This window comes from Crocodylus siamensis, chromosome 4 (genome assembly GCF_052110815.1).
Source record: "Crocodylus siamensis isolate JL-2025a chromosome 4, ASM5211081v1, whole genome shotgun sequence".
Taxonomy (NCBI): domain Eukaryota; kingdom Metazoa; phylum Chordata; order Crocodylia; family Crocodylidae; genus Crocodylus; species Crocodylus siamensis.
Window position 1 is genome coordinate 4541824 of NC_143398.1, and position 18409 is coordinate 4560232.

General features: G+C 52.3%; 1 protein-coding gene across 2 annotated transcripts; it reads left to right on the top strand.

Annotated features, from left to right (window-relative positions):
* The first annotated feature begins 445 nt into the window (after positions 1 to 445).
* Positions 446 to 16757, top strand: ASB13 (ankyrin repeat and SOCS box containing 13). 2 transcript variants are annotated; one of them, XM_090041522.1, is made up of 6 exons: positions 446 to 1390; positions 3810 to 3997; positions 4705 to 4855; positions 6015 to 6149; positions 8417 to 8608; positions 10019 to 16757. In XM_090041522.1, the coding sequence occupies exons 1-6, from the start codon at positions 1000 to 1002 to the stop codon at positions 10144 to 10146; spliced, it is 1185 nt and encodes a 394-aa protein (XP_089897648.1). In that variant the 5' UTR covers positions 446 to 999; the 3' UTR covers positions 10147 to 16757. The 2 variants fall into 2 exon arrangements, with proteins under 2 accessions (XP_089897648.1, XP_089897649.1); XM_090041523.1 differs by lacking the exon at positions 446 to 1390 and adding an exon at positions 2402 to 2975.
* Positions 16758 to 18409: the final 1652 nt, after the last annotated feature.

An 18409-nucleotide genomic window follows, 5' to 3' on the forward strand; every position in this document is an offset into this window, starting at 1 on the left:
TCAAACCTGACGCAAGACTGGGGGGAATATGAAAGAGGCGGAGGAGAGGCAAGGGCAACGGTTGCCAAAGCGTAGCAGCACAGCCACGCAGATTAAGCTGCATTGCACCATCCCCTTGAGACGGCCCCGGCTGCCAGAGACTTTGAATAGCTCTGCTGGGCTTCCTATTTTTCTGATCCAGCAGTGTGCTCCCTCCTCGCTTGAATGTCCCTCTGGTTTGTGGGGTGGATTTCGGGCAGGGAGGAGGGGACAGCAGCAGATTGTGAAATAAAGCCATGACATGCAGGAATAAGAGACTCTCCTTCTTTCCCAAGCTGGGTCACAAGACCTGGGTCTGAATTACGATCATGTGGTCACGTGGCTGGGATCCGCTTCCCCTGCATCCTTCTAACAACAGCTCTGCAGGCGCACAGCGATGGTTTGTGAAAGGAGAAAGCCAGGAAGCGCGGAGCCACGGTTGCATGCAGACGACTCGCTCTTTTCTCCCAGAGATGCCAGCCAGATGCAGGCCCGACTCGCTGCCCTGCCTCACCCCGGGGCGGGGAGCTGAATCGAGAGGGTGCAGCACCCTAGACCCCTGCATAGCCCATCAGCAAATCTTGGGGGCTCAGGATGGAGGTGCCTCCCCCCTTGCAAGCCAGCAAGAAATGCAAGCCCAAGGGGGTGTCGGAACACCCATCTCCCCACGCCAGCTCCTGGGATTGTCCAGGCATCGGTTAGGAAACAGAAATGACCCCTGCGCAGGTTTCTGCACTCCCATAGCAGTGCCCTCATCTCTGGGCCAGGCTTTCTCTGGCTCGCTGATTATCTGGCCCCACGGCTCTCGCCTGGCCCGGCTGCAACCGGAGGTGTGGGGTGTCCTCTGGCCTGGGGCTCAGGCCTTTCTCCAGGGAGGTGGGATCCTGCAGGCTAAGGAGGGGACTAGAAACCCAGGGATCCCACTGCCTCCACCACTGCTCTAACCTTTAGGCTATCGTACAAAGAGCAGGCCCCTTCGCCATGGGCTGCCCCCTCGAACTCGGCACCTCGTGCCCCCATCACCTATTGCTGGGCGGGGGGCGGATACTGGCTGGTCATCGTCCTAGGGGAGTGGGGCTGGAAGGCCATTTTGCCAGCCCCCTGCCTAAGACAGGACCGTACTTTAGGAGAGAGCTGCTCCGTGCCCTGCCACTGCCTCTCACTGTCTCCTTGGGCACGTCTTCTGTCTGTGCCCGCCTTCCCCAGCGCGGGAGAGGACTACAGGGGCGGAGAACTACAGCTCCCGGCGTGCCTTGCGCGCGCACATGGCCCCCTCCTGCCCGGCCCCTCGCGCGGGGGCTGCTGGGAGTTGTAGTCCGGACGGGTGCCATGGCCAGGTCCGTGCTTAACAGCCCGCGGCTGGGGGACATTGGTAAGTGTCGGGGGGGCCCTGTGCCTGGGGGGGGTCATTGGGGGGCTTCTCCCAGGGGCTGATTTTAGGGGTGTCCCTGCTCCCTGGGGGCGATTATGGAGGTCTCTGCACCTGGAGGTGGGGCTTTGCTTCTAAGGGACATTTTTGGGGGCCGTGCTCCCAGGGGTGGGGGGGGGCCTCTGGTCCGGGGGGAGGCTGTGGTCCCAGGTGGCCATGGGGACTCTGGTGATTTGGGGGGGAAATGGGGGGGCTCTGGGGCGGTGATGGGGGCTTTGAACCTAGGGGTAAATTTGGGGGTGGGATTTGCTGCTGGGGTGATTTGGGGGGTCCTTGTTTCCAAGGGGCAATGGGGGGGGCTCTGGTTCTGGGGCAGTGATGGAGCCTGGGAGGTAATTTGGGGGTGGGATTTGCTGCCGGGGTGATTTGGGGGGTCCTTGTTTCCAAGGAGCAATGGGGGGGGGCTCTGGTTTTGGGGCAGTGATGGAGCCTGGGAGGTAATTTGGGGGTGGGATTTGCTGCCGGGGTGATTTGGGGGGTCCTTGTTTCCAAGGGGCAATGGGGGGGGCTCTGGTTTTGGGGCAGTGATGGAGCCTGGGAGGTAATTTGGGGGTGGGATTTGCTGCCGGGGTGATTTGGGGGGTCCTTGTTTCCAAGGGGCAATGGGGGGGGGGCTCTGGTTCTGGGGCAGTGATGGAGCCTGGGAGGTAATTTGGGGGTGGGATTTGCTGCCGGGGTGATTTGGGGGGTCCCTGCTGCCTGGGGGTGATGTGGGGGGGTCTCTCCTCCAGGGCTGCTGGTCCCTGGGAGGCAGAGGCTGGGCGGGGTGTGGCCCGGCTCCGTGGCGCGGGTAGGGGCAGGATTCGGAGGCTGCGGGGGCGACGATCCCGCTCCGGCCTGCCCCGTCCCCCGCCCGCAGGCAGGACCGGTTGGTTCGGAGCAAGCGCAGGCACGACCCTGACCACGCACAGGTCCTGCGGCAGGGGCGTCGCGTGCCGGCTCCCGGGGCAGGCCTGTACTTTGGGGGACGAGGGTTTCGGGTGGGCGCTGGCATGTAAGAGGCTGCAGCTCCCGCTTTGCTGCTGGCGACGTGCGGGAACGAGGATCCGGCCGTCCTAGCTGCAAGGTGGGGCAGCTGAAGACAGGCCTCCCTTTCCGGGAGCCCCCACCAAGGAGCCATCTGCCTTGTTTCATCCTGTCGACTCCCCGCTGCTGCATCACTTGCTTTTTAGTCATCCCGCAAGGGGGTGTCCCCCAGGCCTGTCATGGGAGTGCCTCAGCCTACTAGCGGATACAGCTGGCAGGGGATATAGCCCCCGAGGTGCAGGGGATTTGGGCAAGGGGGTCATGAGACAATCCAGGGTCCATCTGCTTAACTTGCTGTCGTGGTGCCCTTTTCCTACCCTAGACCCATGTGCATTGGCCCATACAGAATCATACACAATGGGGGCTGGCAGGGACCTCAGCAGGTCACATCCAGTCCAACCCCCTGCTCAGTGCAGGATCATCCCCACCTACATCATCCCAGCCAAGGCTTTGTCTACACAGATCTTAAAACCTCCAAGGATGGAGCATCCACCACCTCTAGGTAACCCGTTCCAGTGCTTTACCACCCTCCTAGTAAGAGTTTTTTTCCTAATACCCAACTTAAACCTCCCTTGCTGCAACTTGAGCCCATTGCTCCGTGTACTGTCATCTGCCACCGCTGAGACCAGTCCAGCTCCATCCTCTTTGGATCCACCCTGCAGGGAGGTGAAGGTTGCTATCAAATCCTGCCCCCCAATTTTTCTTTTGCAGACTAAACTCATATGCAGACCTATTGCAGGGTGGGACAGGTAGCAGCAGGGCTTGGTTTTCCAGTTGGAGCCTTTTTCAGGCTTTTATTTAGTCAACCCCATGCAGGTTACTCCTGTCCTTAGCAGCAAAGCCCGTTGTGTGGCAGAGCCCGTTGCGCCGGTGCTTGGAGACAGACAGTGCACCGCTACAACTGAGGGCGGCGATGCTAGAGTCTTGTTCGCTCCGGGTCTGCGGGATACACCTGCATTTGTGTGGAGGGAAACTCTGTAAATTAAAAGTTGCATGACCTACACTGACAGCACCTAGGGCTCTTCCTTTGCTGGTAACTCTGCAAGCAAATCCTCCCCACAGCAGGGACAGCCTGGCCATTTGGCCCCGGAGGTAACTGTTGAAATAATGGTAATGCCTTGTACTCTGTGAACACCTGCCCCTGAGGACTGCAAAACATTTGAGATATGGTTGCTGGGTCCTGTGTCATGGACGTCCCCAGTGAGATAGGGGCTTCGGGTGGCTACTGAAACATTGACATGGAGTGACCTCAACCTCTGGGTTTTCGGACTCTGTCCTGGCCACCTTCCTGCCCAGTACGCTTTCCCAGCTGTCATTCACATTTCCTTCTCTCCAGACTTCTGGGCTGACCGGACGCCGGTCCATGAAGCAGCCAGGCGAGGGGAGATCCTGCAGCTGCAGCAGCTGATAGAAAACGGGGCCTGCGTGAACGTGGTCACCTATGACTCCATCACCCCCCTGCATGAGGCAAGCCTGAGAGGGCAGACGCAGTGCGTGCAGCTCCTGCTGGCAGCCGGGGCCCAGGTTGGTGTCTGGCGCGAGTGCCAGCAGCTGGGCTGACGGCTGTTGGATTTGGTATATTCCTGGGGAATATCTACAAGCTCAGTTAAATAATAACATCTGCGTCTCCCGGAGGGGAAAGCTTAGCTACACAGTAAGCTAGAAAACTAGTAGGGATGGAGGGTACTAATTGCCTTGCAGGTCTCAGCAGTAGTGGAATCTCACTCTTTGAGATGTGTCCATTGCAGCTCTGCTTTCCAAAGCAATCCTAACATCACAATATGGCATAGTGCATACTCCAAATGAGCTAGCTCAGGTCATGGAAGCAGGGTGCATTTGTCTGGAGAAGCTGGGTGGATTATCCCTGGTGGAGTGCTGCGTTAGTACTGCTATACGGCTTCTACGACCCAAGCCAGCTCAGGTATTTGCCGGGCAAGGGACTATGCCAGGTTGATGTACCCCAAGTGGCTTGGAGGGCAGCAGGGAAAACCACCTGGGGTGGATTCCCTGGCAGGTTTTGTATTGGATCGCTGTATCCTTTAACACCTCTTGGTTTTATGCTCAACTCAGGTTAACCCAAGTGCCTGGGCCATATGCAAACCAGGCTGGGGGCAGAAGCTACCTGCTCAATCCCACGCCCTGCAGCATTAGAAAGCGAGTGTTAAAGATGCAGGCCAGCAGGCTCGAACCAAGAACAACCTCTGAACAAACGTGGCCCTTGTGTCTTCCAGGTGGACGCCAGGAACATAGATGGCAGCACCCCGCTCTGTGACGCCTGCGCCTCCGGCAGCATAGAGTGTGTGAAAGTGCTGCTATCCCATGGGGCAAAGGTGAACCCACCCCTCTACACGGCCTCCCCTCTCCACGAAGCCTGCCTGAATGGTGAGCACTTTTGAAAGCCGCTGTGTGAATGCATCTGTTACTCTCATGAGGACAGCTGCAAAGAGCCTGATGTGACCTTAAGAGCCTGTGATTCATTGGCCTGTCACCAGTGGAACATCGCTCTCGTCTTCTCCTGGCATTAATCTCATTGCATGGTATAAAAACCAGTCGTACGTTGGCTCCTGCTGAATGAATACCCTGGCAGGACTGGGCGCATAAAGAAATGATCGGTATGAAGTGTGCCATCAAGCCCTAGCATGATTCAACCACTCCTGCTATTTATCAGGTTTTCATGTCCCTTGAGAGAAGTTGAAAGCTGGGACCTGCCCAGTCTCCACTTATGATGTTCCAGCTTCAGTCGGGCTTGAGTTAAGAGGAAGGTTGTTCTTCTGGTTAAGGTGACAGGCTAGGATTCAAGGTTCGGTTTCCTGCTCTGCCAGTCTCCCTGTGTGACCTCAGGCAAGTCTGTTCATCTCTTCGTACTTTGGCTTTCTTTTTCTCATCTTTTCTTTTGTTAAAAGCAAGATTTGCTGCTAACTCTGAGGTCAGTGGGAGCTGCCAGGCGCTCAGCGCGTTTGAAAGCCAAGCAGTTGCTGACTTGCATCACTTTAGACTCCAAATTGTTAAAACTCTTGGTATTAGCTTTCAAATAATAGAATCATAGAAAATGAGGTTTGGAAGGGCCCTCAGGAGGCCAACCCCCAGCTCAGAGTAGGACCAGACCCAACAACATCATCGCACCCAAGACTTTGTCTAGCCAGGTCTTCAAAATCTACAAGGGTGGAGATGCCACAGTGTCTTTGGGTAACCTGTTCCCTTCTCATGAGAGAGATTTTCCTGCAAAGGTGCAGCCCTGTTAGATCATAGAGTCCATCTTTTGCCCTTTGCAACATCTATGTGCTCTGCTATAGTCTATCTGCAGTTTAGGCTGTTTCGAAACGACTGCGCACCAGAACTTTCAGCACTTCCTATGGAAGGCCCTGCCACAGCCTGATATATGTAGCATAACAAGGCGAGGAAATAAGCTCACACCTTTTGTATTTGCACTCCTTGTCCTATGTGTTAAACAGGGCACATTTAGGTCAAGGCGAAGCAAGCGCAGTTAGGTATTTCCATTAAAACCAGCCTGCTCCTTCACCTTTCTCTTCTCTTCCTAAAGGCAGCTCCGAGTGCGTGAAACTCCTCATCGACGTGGGTGCAAATCTGGAGGCCCATGACTGCCACTTTGGAACGCCACTGCATGTAGCGTGTGCCCGGGAGCATCTGGACTGTGTGAAATTACTCCTCAATGCAGGTGGGGCAGCTGGGCCATGTTTATTGCAATGTATTTGGGACATGGTGCTGTGTTTGCAATGCTTTTCTTCCTGGACCCTTCCCTGCTGCTCAGGAGGGAAGCTAAGCTTGCTTATTAGTTAATAGATCTGCTAAAACAGGCCTGTTTCTGTTCAGGTAGTGTTTGCCAGGGAGGAATACTTATGGGAGCTGATAGAGGTGCAGGCCCCTACTCCTAACTCGTGGCACTTTGCATAAAGCGCCATGAGTTAGAGCGCTGTTCCTGACCCAACAGACATTTGCCTATTGGGTGCGGGTGGGGGGGATAGAGCCTGGGTGCAGGATCCCAGGAAGCCTGCCCACAGTGGAGTAGCCTCCCCTTTTCCCCAGCCCCGACCCCTACTCCCAGCTCGAATGGTGTCTACAAGAAGGGAAGGGGGAGAGGGGCGGGGAAGCAAGTTGCAGGCTGAGGTTTGCCCAGCCTGAGCTGAAGGACAGGGAGCCTGAGGCATGGAGGCTCCAGTCCACTTGCCCCCCCACCCCATCCAGCTCAAACTGGGTAAACCCCAGCCCACAATTCACTCCCCCTTCCCTCTCCCTCCTCCCTTCCTGCAGACAGTACTGGGTGCGGGACTTGGCTGCATCAGCCCAGTGCGGATCGCGGGATTGATTGGAAGGAACAGAAGTTCCCTAAGGTGATCCACAGTGGAGCGCTTCATCTGATCCCTCATTTGATGAAGGTTAATTTGTTGTATGATCTGCCACTTTTAAAGCACTCTGCAGCCGTGCATGTGTTTTCATGGCATGGCTGTAGAGGACTTTTAGGGGGCCAAACACAGACAAGTGTAACTTCTGTCTGCACTCTGTGTGCGCAGAAGCTTGTCTTTTTTGGGCAGAGCAATTCCCCTGCTGTAGCTTTTTCCAAAGGCTTCCAATATTCAAGTGAATATCCAAGTCTTGAAGTCTCTCAGGGTAAAAACAGGTGTTGGGTTTATTCCAGGTCTGATTGTCCCCTGCTTTGACTCTCATAGAAACACACAGGGGGGCAGTGGTTTACACACATGCAGCTTAAATGACAAGGGGAAAAGGTGTTTTCTCAAATACTTAACAGGTACTTAATGTGGGACAACAGGGCTCATCCATCTGTAGGGTCCTAGAATAAAAGGCTTTATTCCTGGAAAAATCCTATGGAAAAACCTGACATCTGTTTTTAGCCTTATTTAGTTCATTGGCATGTGCCTATTCTGGCTTTGTGGGAAAAAAAACAAAACACTCCCAAAGCCCAGGGTCACATTTTCACGCTATCTTCCCAACCGTGTTGCTGCTGAATTGTTGGATCAGTGCTGTTAGCCTTTTTTAAGGTTATAGGAAGAAGAGAGCTGGAAAGTGAGAGTCAAGTGTGACATATAACACAATAATAGGGACTACATTGGTTGCTGGTGTGACTGTGGATTGGACTGGAGTCATACCGGAGATGGACTTGGTCTGGTCGATGTTCAAAGTAAAATTTTGGCAGGTGGACTAGGGTCCTTTCTGACCCTATAATCCTAAAATTGTAAATGCTCCAAGTGCCCCAGCCATATTCTCTCATAGTGGGATCTAGAGGTGGACCTCAGCCAGATCTCCAGAACTGTGCGCCTCCGTATTCCAGTGACATTTGGACTTTGTCTTGCCAGTTCCTACCAGGAAGTGACATGATCTACCATGAGCCCCATCAACCCAGTGGTAAAGACATAGAAAGCGGTGGGAGGAATGAGGACAGCCTTCTGTCTTCTCCTGATGCAGTCCAGCTTTCAAAGCAGATTTGCTAAATAATGGATGTAGGCTGCAGGGCTTCTGGACCCCCAGATTTTCCAATCCCAAAATAATTAGAGATTTCTGCTAAAAGGACCAGCCCTGAAAGCAGTTCAATTTGTCATCATCCCTCTTCAGAGGGAACAGCCCATTGAGATGAACTGGGACAGCCCATGGCTAGACTGAGGTCTAAATCACATCTGGTGGGTTCATAGATGTGCTTAATGAGATGTGCTTAGCAGTGCCTAACTGTTCACAGCTTGTCCAATAAAGCAGTGAGCCTTAATGAGGTGTCAACTGCTGAGCCCCATCAGTAATTTAATTCAGTTTAAACAGGACATTTACCATAGAAAACAGTAGGATTCGGCTAAGAGTGGCGATCAGATTACTCAGAGGTGTTTTAAGTGATTTACACTATAATTTACCCAGATCAGGGATGACTTGAGGAATGGGGGGGGCCTTAATTAACAGGGGTGATTTTGTTTATTGCCTCAGGGGCAAATGTGAACGCAGCCAAACTTCATGAGACCGCGCTCCACCATGCGGCCAAGGTGAAAAATGTGGATCTTGTCGAGATGCTGATTGAATTTGGAGGAAACATTTATGCCAGGGACAACCGGGGAAAGAAGCCGTCGGACTACACTTGGAGCAGCAGTCCCAGCGCAAAGTGCCTCGAATTCTACGAAAGTAAGCGGGGCTTGTCCCGTCTCCCACTGCCATGCAGGGCGTTGCCTCACCTTCAGCAAACCAGGCTATCCTAACCATCCCTTCTGCCTTTAAAATCAGGCGTATGGGACCATTTTTCCCTGGCTCATAACATCCTTATTCACTGACTTCTGTACTCCTGAGTAGCAGCCTTTCTCCTTGCTGTACACCTTGGGCAGGACTTTCCTTTGATTGTTACCGGTGTTGGGCTCGTTTCGACATGGGTACCCTGAGTCTGGGAGCTCGTGCCTCTGTCTCATGACTGTGACAATGGCATGATGTCTCCACGCTCTCTCTGGGGCAGGTGTTGTGTATTTGGTCACAATCTCTGCCTCGGTGTGATGCAGTGCCCCAGGGAACTTTTCATGTGAATAAGCCTCAGGTCTGTAGGTGATGAAGAATGGGAGAGGAAAGGGGCGACCAATGTAGCGTTACACACCTAGGAACCAGGGCTGCAGCCCAGACCTTTCAAATGGGCACTAGATCCTGCAAAGCAGAGAGTCCGGAGTGGGAATCAAAGTGATGGACATGAGATCCCAGGGGCTGTGGCTGATGGGATTCTTGGATTTATATTTGGGGGAGTCACAAGAAGGCTCCGGGAGGTAATTTTACCACAATTTTACTGCAACATTGGAGAGATTGACAGAAGCTCAGAGGTAGGGATTTCATTTAAAGAAAAGGATTCAATCATCCCTGTCTTGATCTTATCATAGTGTCTAATTACCTTCAAGTACAGAGAGGGTAAAGGGCTCTTTGGTGGAGAAAGAGTATGAACCACTGGCTGGGAGCTGAAGTCCAACTAATTCCTGTTGGAAGTCAAGCACAAATTTTTAATGCACAAGGTGATCAACTAAGAGAACAAGCCCCTGAGGGAGGTGATGCATTCACTATTTCTTTATGTCATCAAGGCAAGAAGAAGACTGTTAATGGAAGTTACACTTTGGCCCAGCACAGGTTCTTGCACTCAGTGCACGGGTAACTGGAACTGGCTCATGATAGACAGGGGATGAGACCAGTTTAAGGGTCCCTTCAGGCCTTGATCAATACAGACTGATGAGTCCAGCCCCTTTAGCAGACTGGTTTTAGGCTGGGGCACCAGAGGGAGGGGATAGGGAATGTTGCGTTGTGTACGTAGCAAGTAGGACCTGCTGGGTTTTGGGCATGGTGAAAGAGATTTGAGAGTTGTTCCTACTGCATTTCTCTTCCAGTGCAATGCCCACCTTGTGTTCAGACCTACACTAAGCAGAGGCAGCTTCCAGTTTTCATCCAAAATTGTCCCTGGCTTGAATGAAATTCGACTTGCCAGCCCTTGGAGAACTGTGTCCTTGGCAGGATGACCAGGCTTCTGCTAAGCTGGAAGAGTAACTCTACGGATGTCTTTTGTCATTTCAGAAACCCCCCTGAGCTTGTCCCAGCTCTGTAGAGTGGTCCTGAGGAAAGCTGCCGGCCAGCGAGGGCTACAGAAGATCGCCAAATTAAATATCCCTCCACGATTAATCCAGTACCTCTCATACAACTGACAGAGCAAGAAGCTGATCATGAAGGACAGTATTTCTGGACATGCCCATGTGGCAGTATCCGTCTCTTTCTCCCTTTCTCTCTTCCTAGGAAAAGCAACTTTTAATTTATTTTAATAGGTGTAAATACTATTTATGAGACTGCGCTTTCCTCCCTTTCCTACCCCATCAGCAAAAGTCTTGGCAAAGATAGCAACGTAGTAAAGGAGTAGACACAGATTTAGTGAGCAGTACTTTATACCGGAGATCCCATTTGACTGTTATACCCTTTGGAGTCTGTTATGTAGCACCTTGTGTTTCTGGAGGGATAGCTGCTAAATGCAGAGATGGAGGTGTTTAATGAGTTGGGTAGCCTCATTAGATAAGGAATTAATTTTCAAGGCAGGAGTTGCCAGCCTGTGGGCTGCGAGCCACCCATTGAGCCTGGTCGCGTGATGCTGCACTGCCCACGTGCCTGATCCAGAGCTCCTCCAAGGCAAGGGGTGACTTCTCATTGACTTCACTGGCCTGGGGTTGGGCACCATGGCTGAGGTCTTGTCTACACTATGGAGCTCCTGCCACCATAGCTGTGCTGATGGAGCCTCCTCGTGGAGATGGAGCATCGGCTGATGGAAGGGCCTTTTCCACTGGTGTCTCTACAACTCCTCCCTGAAAGCCAGTAGGAGAGTTGACAAAAGGTCTCTTCTGTTGGCAGAGCCATGTCCATGCCAGGGGTATAGCTGCCATAACCGGGGCATGGATCCTAGCTATGCCAGAAAAAGCTGGCTACCTTACCCAGGCCTAAGGTAACCAGTGCTCCATCTGCTTCTTGAGAAGCTGCTGCAGCCACCTCCATCCTGTGTCACATTAGTTGCAAAGCATGGGTGGGCCATCTGCTCTAGGCAGTTTTGGGGCCCCTTATCTTGAGGGGTGAAGCTGTATTCTCTGAGGAGTTTCTATCAGCCCTAGGTAGCTTGACAAGAAACCTATCCACGTGTATGTGGATAGGTTGCAGGGAGAAATGGCTGCAGGGAGCAGCCCGAGGGAGGATTTTTTTTTCCTTTGAGGCTGCCTCTTGTTTGTGGAGCTTCAGTGGATGCAAATGCACTGGAGAAGCAGCAGGCGTGGATGCCTGGCTCGACAGCTGTGTGTTGTCGCTTTGGGATTCATGGCGTCCTTTGAGACTTAGACCTTGCAGACGAGGTTAGAAGCTGAGCTCAAGTGTTAGGGCATGTCTGTACCGTGACAGCAACATGTCCTGGTGAAGTCGCCCGCCCGAGTCTGCAGACAGATCCGACCTGGAAGCTCATCCATGAGGTTAGGATCACAGAAAAAGTAGGGCTGGCATGGCCTACTGGAGATCACCTTGTCCAGCCTCCTGCTCAAGACAGCATCATCCCTAACTAACTCATCCTAGACAAGGGTTAGCTGAACCTGCTCTTAATAATTTCAGAAACTACCCTCACATGCAACTACTATCAAAAATGCCCTTTAACTTGCTACTCTACCGGTGAAGCAGGGATGAGGGTCCTGTCATTCTCTTGCCACTGCAAAGACAGGAAGTCATGTATTAAGATAGGCCTGAGATGCAAGGAAGATAACCATTTCCCCCCTACGGAGGAAGGTGGAAACCCCTGGCCCATGCTGATCTGACCATGGGGTAAAATTTCTTCCTGATCTCAAATGTGGTGATCAATTAGACCCTGAGTGGAGGTGCAAGACCCTCTCACAAGGCATCTCTGGGTTGTTTAAGTCCCAGCAGGAGCTTTGGCACACCGCAGTCACAATCCTCAGCCTTGGCTGTGGCCCAAACCCAATGCATCTGAGGAAGATGAAGCAGCCCACAGGCCCTTGTAGCAATCAGAAGGGGTAAAAAAAAAATCCTTCCTGGTGCTGGGTGGTGATCAACAAAGCCCAGAAGCCTGTGAAGAGCAGACACCCCCAACTCTGCACTGCAACCCGGGGACCACAGGCAGCTCTGCACATCATGCACCTTGCCTGGAGAGCCAGAGCTCCCTTCTCTTATCATCCCGTCCCCGCTACAAACATCCCAGCCACTTTCATGTTCTTTCATAACCAAGCTGGTTGTGGAGCCGTGCTTCATTCTCCCGCTGCTGAACACGGTCCTCTCCTAATTCCACCTTCTCTGGCAGCAGTGCTTTCCGCGTGGCCTCTGAGGGGCTCTTCCAGGCTCATCCCAGTGCCTGCTCTTGAGCCCTCAGTCTTGGCCGGACTTGGGAGTGGGGACGAGCCCAAATCAAGCTTCACTGGCGAACTCCTGGGTTTGGAGTGCCTGAGAGGACTCACGTGGGTGCAGTGTGGGTTAGCCTATCTTCCTCGAGACCTGCAGTTTGGACAGGCCAATATAGTCTTCCTTAGGCGTGAGATATCATTTGCATGAAATCTGAAAGTACTGGGGCACTTCATGCGTGCTGTACCAAAGAGCCCTAGTCCCGTCAGTGCCCCTGTAGCATGTCTTAGCCTACCAAGATGAGAATGCCTCTCTTTGATAGTGCAGAAAATATGAAAACCAAGATGCGAACAACTCTTTAATAGTGCAGAAGGTGTGAAAACCTCCAAGGATGTCTGCCCCGCTTACATCGGTGGTTTTTGCATCCCTCCATGCTGGGAACTAGCCCTGGGGAGTGAAGTAGCGGTCCCTTCCCCTCACCCTGCCAACTTGATCCTACGCTTCCCCTGCTGCACTAGGTTACATGTCGGAAACGTTGTCAGAGCAGCCTGGCATGTTAAAGCAGTGTTAAGCAGGTGAGCACCTATTTTAAAAATTGTGTGTTCTTTGCCTGATGCATGGTATAACAATGGTCAGGGGAGTTTGGGTTTCTTTATTTTTAATTATCATTGTGCTTGGATTTCTACATTGGAAATTTCAGGATCATCAAGTATAGTCTTCCCTGGGTTTGCTAGAGAAATTATAGTGCGTCTGTTGATGGTGGACCCTACCAGCTTAATTGAGGGCATAAGGGCATCTAATTATTTTTGCAAAAGTTTACTTTATCCAAAATATTAATTCATCATTGTATTTGAACAAGTATTAGCAAAACTCAGACTCTTTCCAGCATTCTGATCTTAAAATCCTTTCCCTTTTCAACTGTTTTACTTCTGGTATCTTGTGTCTTCTGTGATGTCACCGGTTGTCTCCTTTCGCCCTACAGCAGTGATGTGAAATAATGTTAGGTGATTATGATTCAAATGTGATTCCCAAGGTAAGCCCAGAGATTTCAAATCTGAATTCATTTTCTTTAAAACATCCTGACCCGCTGTGGGCTTTCTCAGTTCTTTGCAACAGAAAACATTATTTTTCTGTAGTTAGAAAAGTGAAAACTAAGAACTGGCATTTTTCAAGGGGTAACTTGAATCTAACAGGGGTATCTTGAGTCTAAAAAGATTGAGAACCACTGCCCTAGAGTTTTTGAGGCTAGACAGGAGTGGTGGAGGGGCAGGGTTTATTTCTTGGTGCTGGTCTGGAGACTGCCGTGGAAATGGTATGCGCCTATTCTGTGTCAGCCTGCAAGCCGCCTGGGTGACAAAGGCACCAGGCCTGGAGATTAAAGAACTTGGTGGCTTCCTCATAGGTAGCAATTTTGGGTGTATACAGACATACTAAGTCGACTTAAAGTGGCTTAAGTAAGTCAACTTAAGTTAAGCTGTGTTGGAGGGTATACATGTTCAGCTCCTTAACACGGTGGCAGCCATCTTGTGAGCTAAGTTGGCTTAACTAACAACTCAAGATAATACACCTGTATGTTAGTTGACTCTGCTCCACATACATGTGTACGCTCTGACAGTTAAGTTGACTTAAATTAAGCTGGCTTAACCATCAGAAAGTTAGTATATGTCCCTTGGGCCCAGCCTGGATTTAGGAAGCGCTTGTTCCTGGGCCAGTACGGGATGGCATGCTAATCTTCTTTCCTAGTGCTTTTCACCAGCTAATCTCAAAGTGCTTTATTCTCAGGGGAAGCTGCGGTAAGGAGAGGTAGTGACATCCCTGGTCAGCCAGTAGGTCCAATGGTAGGAGTAGATCCCTGGGTCATCTGGGCCCTGAGCTAGCGCTCTAGCCACTCAACCATGCTACCAACCACGCAAAGGGCTGCTTTTATAAATCTCTCGCAGCTGCTCATGGAGATCTGCCTGTCCCTTGAGGAAGCCAAGGACTTTCTGACCCTAAAACACATGGGCCAAGTGGGGTCATGGGTGTAACTCCAATGACTTAATGGCCTATTGGAGTGTCAGCACCACATTACCATAGCAGTTTACCCCAGTCCTGTTGTTTAGGGCAAAGGAGACCAGAAAACAGGAGGGGAATGGGCTGTTTATGCCCATGCATCTGGGACCATGCAGGTCATTGCAACAGGCCTTTGCTGTTGCAGAAAGCCCCTCTTATTCGGTCCTCCCAGAACCTTCCCAGTGTCCCTCTGCAGCCTCCCAGGTGGAGAATCCAAGCGCCTGAATTTCGGGTCCTAAGATCCCCAGACGAGGAATCCAGAAGGGTCATCTCTGAGGAGCGGAGAGCTCACAGCCTCGTTCCTCAGCGAGCCCCTGCGGCCGGCTCCAGGGCATCGGCACCGACTGCCAGGGTCGGGCACCAGTTGTGGGATGGTTTGGAATGAAAGGCCCCACCTAATGCCAGATCCCGTTGCCATCCGCATCTCCCTGCCTGGGCTGTGCAGGTTACACCCTTTGCTTCAGCTTTCCGTTGGGTTCTTTGCTATTAGGCAGCTTCCCTTGCTCTGGAGAAATATGAACGCCCAATTAAAGTGCGTGGCCAGTGCCAATAAAACTAAACCGCCACAGGAGCAGCCTTCCTTTCATCGGGCGCAGCCGGGGCTCTACATTCATCCCTTTCAGCTCCTGCCAGGATATTGGGGAGGGAGGGGAGGAATCAGGACTGTAAGCACAGTTCAACTTCCCACTTCCGCAGGCCACTTCTCTCCAGGCACCCAGCCTCAGGATGGACCCTTCTGTGCAGGGAGAGGTCTGGGGAACACCCTCCAAGCCAAACACTGCCTGAGCTTCAGGGCGAGCCAGCTGCAGATGGGGCTTGGGGCTGTGTCTCCTTGCCTTTAGCGGCTAGCACCGTGCAAGGGTTTTGCTCGCTGCGCACCGCTGGCCACGGCTGGAGGAGTTTATTAGCATTGGCTTCCAGGGGAGTTATTTGATCAGAGCAGCTGTGCTCCAAGCCAGTCCAGTATAAACACAGTGTCGCCCAGACTCTGTGTCTGCAAAAAAACCCACCCGACCAAGACCAACGAATTAACTGTTTGTAGCACAGTGCTGTTTCTTGCCCCCTGGCCAGCTGTTCTCATTTATTAGGGGCTCGTTGCTTTTCATTGCAAGGGGTACCTACATTCCTGGAAAGAAAATGAGTACTTCCTCCAGCCTCATTGCTAGTTGTGTTAATGCCCCAAGAGATTGGGTGGGAAGGGAGGTGTCATCAGCAAAGGAGAATCTGACCACTCAGCTTCAGTGAGAAAGACCCCGTCCATGTCTGGCCTCTAAACTCTGTCCCCGCCATCAGGCAACACCTTGGCTGGCTGAAAGCAAGTCACATTCTTGTGTTCAGCGGGCACGTCTACACGTGCAATTACTGCGACTCAATAAAATCCGGTGCAATTTGAGCCAGAGTAAACTAATCCTGACATCACCGTCTACATGTACGTCAAAGCGCAATCATTTACTCTTCCATTGGATAGTATCTGTGTGTGATGGGACTAGCCGATGCTGGGATAAATTAATCTACTGTGCTGTAATTGCGGCACATGTGTAGACAGTGATGCTTTACTGCGCAGTAAATTAGTCTGCTGTGCAGTAAAGGGCGTGTGTAGCTGTGCAAGTATGAGCGTAAAACCTCTGTTGTACCTCTGAGAAGCACTGAAGACCTCAAGGATGCATCTGGGCTTTGTACACCGTACTCACCCGCTGTCTTTCTGGGCTGGAGGAGAGGGGCAATTTGGTCTGACAGATGCACTGAAGAACATGCTTGTCCTTTATGGACTTGCAGCTGGGTCCTCAGCTCCTCTCAACTGACTTTGAGGGACTGATGCTTATTTATCCCAGCTGGGCATGTGCCCCTGTAGATCTTTCCCAGGGCAGCGAGAGCTTGCCAACTCAGCTGTTGCTAAACAAGTTTTTCGTAAAGCAATGGGCCAAGGCATTGTTTGCAAACTTGGTTGGCTTAAGTCACGGGCCCACACTGGTAGCGAGGCACCTGTGTAGCAGTGATAAGCTTCTCCCAATGTGTGGGAAACCCATTGCCTCCAGGGGCTGCCCGTGCATCTCTGAAAAACCAGGTCTCTCATGGTGAGTGTTATTTATCCACTACAAGTCAATCATTTTGAGTTTCCTTTGTGCTGGATGCTGTGGAGCCAGTTCAGCGTAGGGGCTTTCACGTGGACCGAGTTGTCTCAGCACCCAAGTTTGAACATGTCTGCCTTTGACAGCACGTGGCATAGTAGAAAGATGTCATTTTACATTTCGACCTGTCCGTTTTAATGCTCTGGGTATATATGGTGCTTGGAGCACTGTTGGCAGTCAGGTTTCCCGGGACTGAAACGCATGGCAGTATCATAATTAACAGTGATCACGGTTCAGAAAAGCTTTTCATCTGTGTTGTCCTGTTTTGCGTTGTCCTTAAAGGAGATGTAAGAGGGTAAATCTTGGCAGGACCCCAGCCAGCTAAGCTGTCTTTTATGCCATATGCCGCGACTGGATGAGGACTGAGACTCTACGCAGCCAGCTTGGGATTTGAGGTGAGGGCCGTTTAGCCCTTGTTATTTTTGAGGAATAACTGCAAAAGAAGCTGAAAATGATTTACTCAGAGAAACAGCAGCTCTGCTGGAGGCCCACCTGGTCCGTGTTCACAGCAGAGCCGTGAGACGGCTATTTATAGGAGCAAAATAGGTTCAAATACACTGAGATGTAATGGGGGAGGCTGTGCGGAAGTGATTGGGGTGGCAGTGTGTGGCAGCCATGTGATAAGAGCTGGAGCAAGGGAGACAGGACCATGATCTTGTGGTTAAAGCCCTGGGTCGGGACTTGCGAGAGAATGGGGTTGAGTTCCCCACTCTGCTACTGCCTCCTCATGTGGCCTTGGGCCAGTCACTTAATCTCATCTCCAGCTCCATCTCTTAATGGGCATAGCACTGTCTTTTGGACGGGGGCTGCCTCTTGGTCTGTCTGCATGCAGCGCCTAGCACAGTGGCGTGCTATCCAGTAATGGCAGCAAAGCACAAACAGACTGGGCAGGGAGGCGTGGGAGAGTGCTAAGCCGGCCTGCTGCAAGGTTTCAAATCGGGAAGAAGTCACTGTACCACAGGCCTGGCCTTAAACGAATATTCCCAGGTCTCCGCAACGCGTGAAACCCCTCCAGCCGTGGCACGCAGCTTTGCAGGACAGGGCGCTGCCTCCCAGACAGCTTCGCTGAGCTAAAGCTGCGCTCGCCCCTCCGGGGGACCGAGAAAAGGCCAGCCTCCACTTGACATGTCTCTGCGAGCTTCCCCGTGACGACACTGTCTTCATTTTGGCTTCTCTTGTCTTGCTGTCTGATGCCAAGGGACATTCGGCTCTCGAAAAAGCAGAAGGCAGCTCTGGCACGTCACTGCAGGGAGACGACGGCGGTGGCTTGCGTTTCTTTCAAGTTGGCATGTCAGGGGGCAGGAAATGGTGCGTGTGCATGTATGTGTGTGTACGCACGCTCCTAAACCTCTTTTCTTGCCAGCGCTGTGGACGGTGCACTTACAACCAGTTCACATGCAGCTGTAAAATGAAATACCAGCTCCCTCTCTCTGCTCCCTCTCCCTCACAATATGCCCCCGTCTGCAGTGCCAGCGGCCCGAACTCTCCTCTTGCCCCTCGGGACCAGGTGTCGTACAACCACCAGCAAAGCATCGCCGTTTTTTGCTCCCGGGCCTGGCCCCTTAACCAGGGAGCAACCTCTCTGAGCGGGGAGACGGGAGATCTGGTGTCCGGCACATCTGGAGAAGCCCGGTCTCATCTACGCTGGAGGGGTCACACCGATTGCACCCCATTTCAATGGAAGAGCAATGCCCTCGTACGTGCATGCCCACTCCTACCCGCACGCATGTGTTGGCAGAAAGCGATCGGGGAAAGCGCTGCATTGGAGGGACCGGACCTCAGTTCATTGCGGCCTAGCGGGCAGGGCTTTCAAGTCCCTCGGCCCGTGCCTGGGCTTGCTAGCAGGGACTCCTGGCTTGGTCCCGCACCTCCCATCGAAACCATCCCTGGCTGCAGACAGACTCCAGGGGAGTTT

What these genes read in the sequence shown, in the direction of transcription:
- ASB13 (XM_090041522.1), top strand. Translation starts at nt 1,000, where the DNA reads ATGGGCTGCCCCCTCGAACTCGGCACCTCGTGCCCCCATCACCTATTG. An exon ending in TGCTGGCAGCCGGGGCCCAG is followed by an intron (nt 3,998 to 4,704) that starts GTTGGTGTCTGG and finishes TGTGTCTTCCAG; the next exon opens with GTGGACGCCAGGAACATAGA. An exon ending in GTGCCTCGAATTCTACGAAA is followed by an intron (nt 8,609 to 10,018) that starts GTAAGCGGGGCT and finishes TTGTCATTTCAG; the next exon opens with AAACCCCCCTGAGCTTGTCC.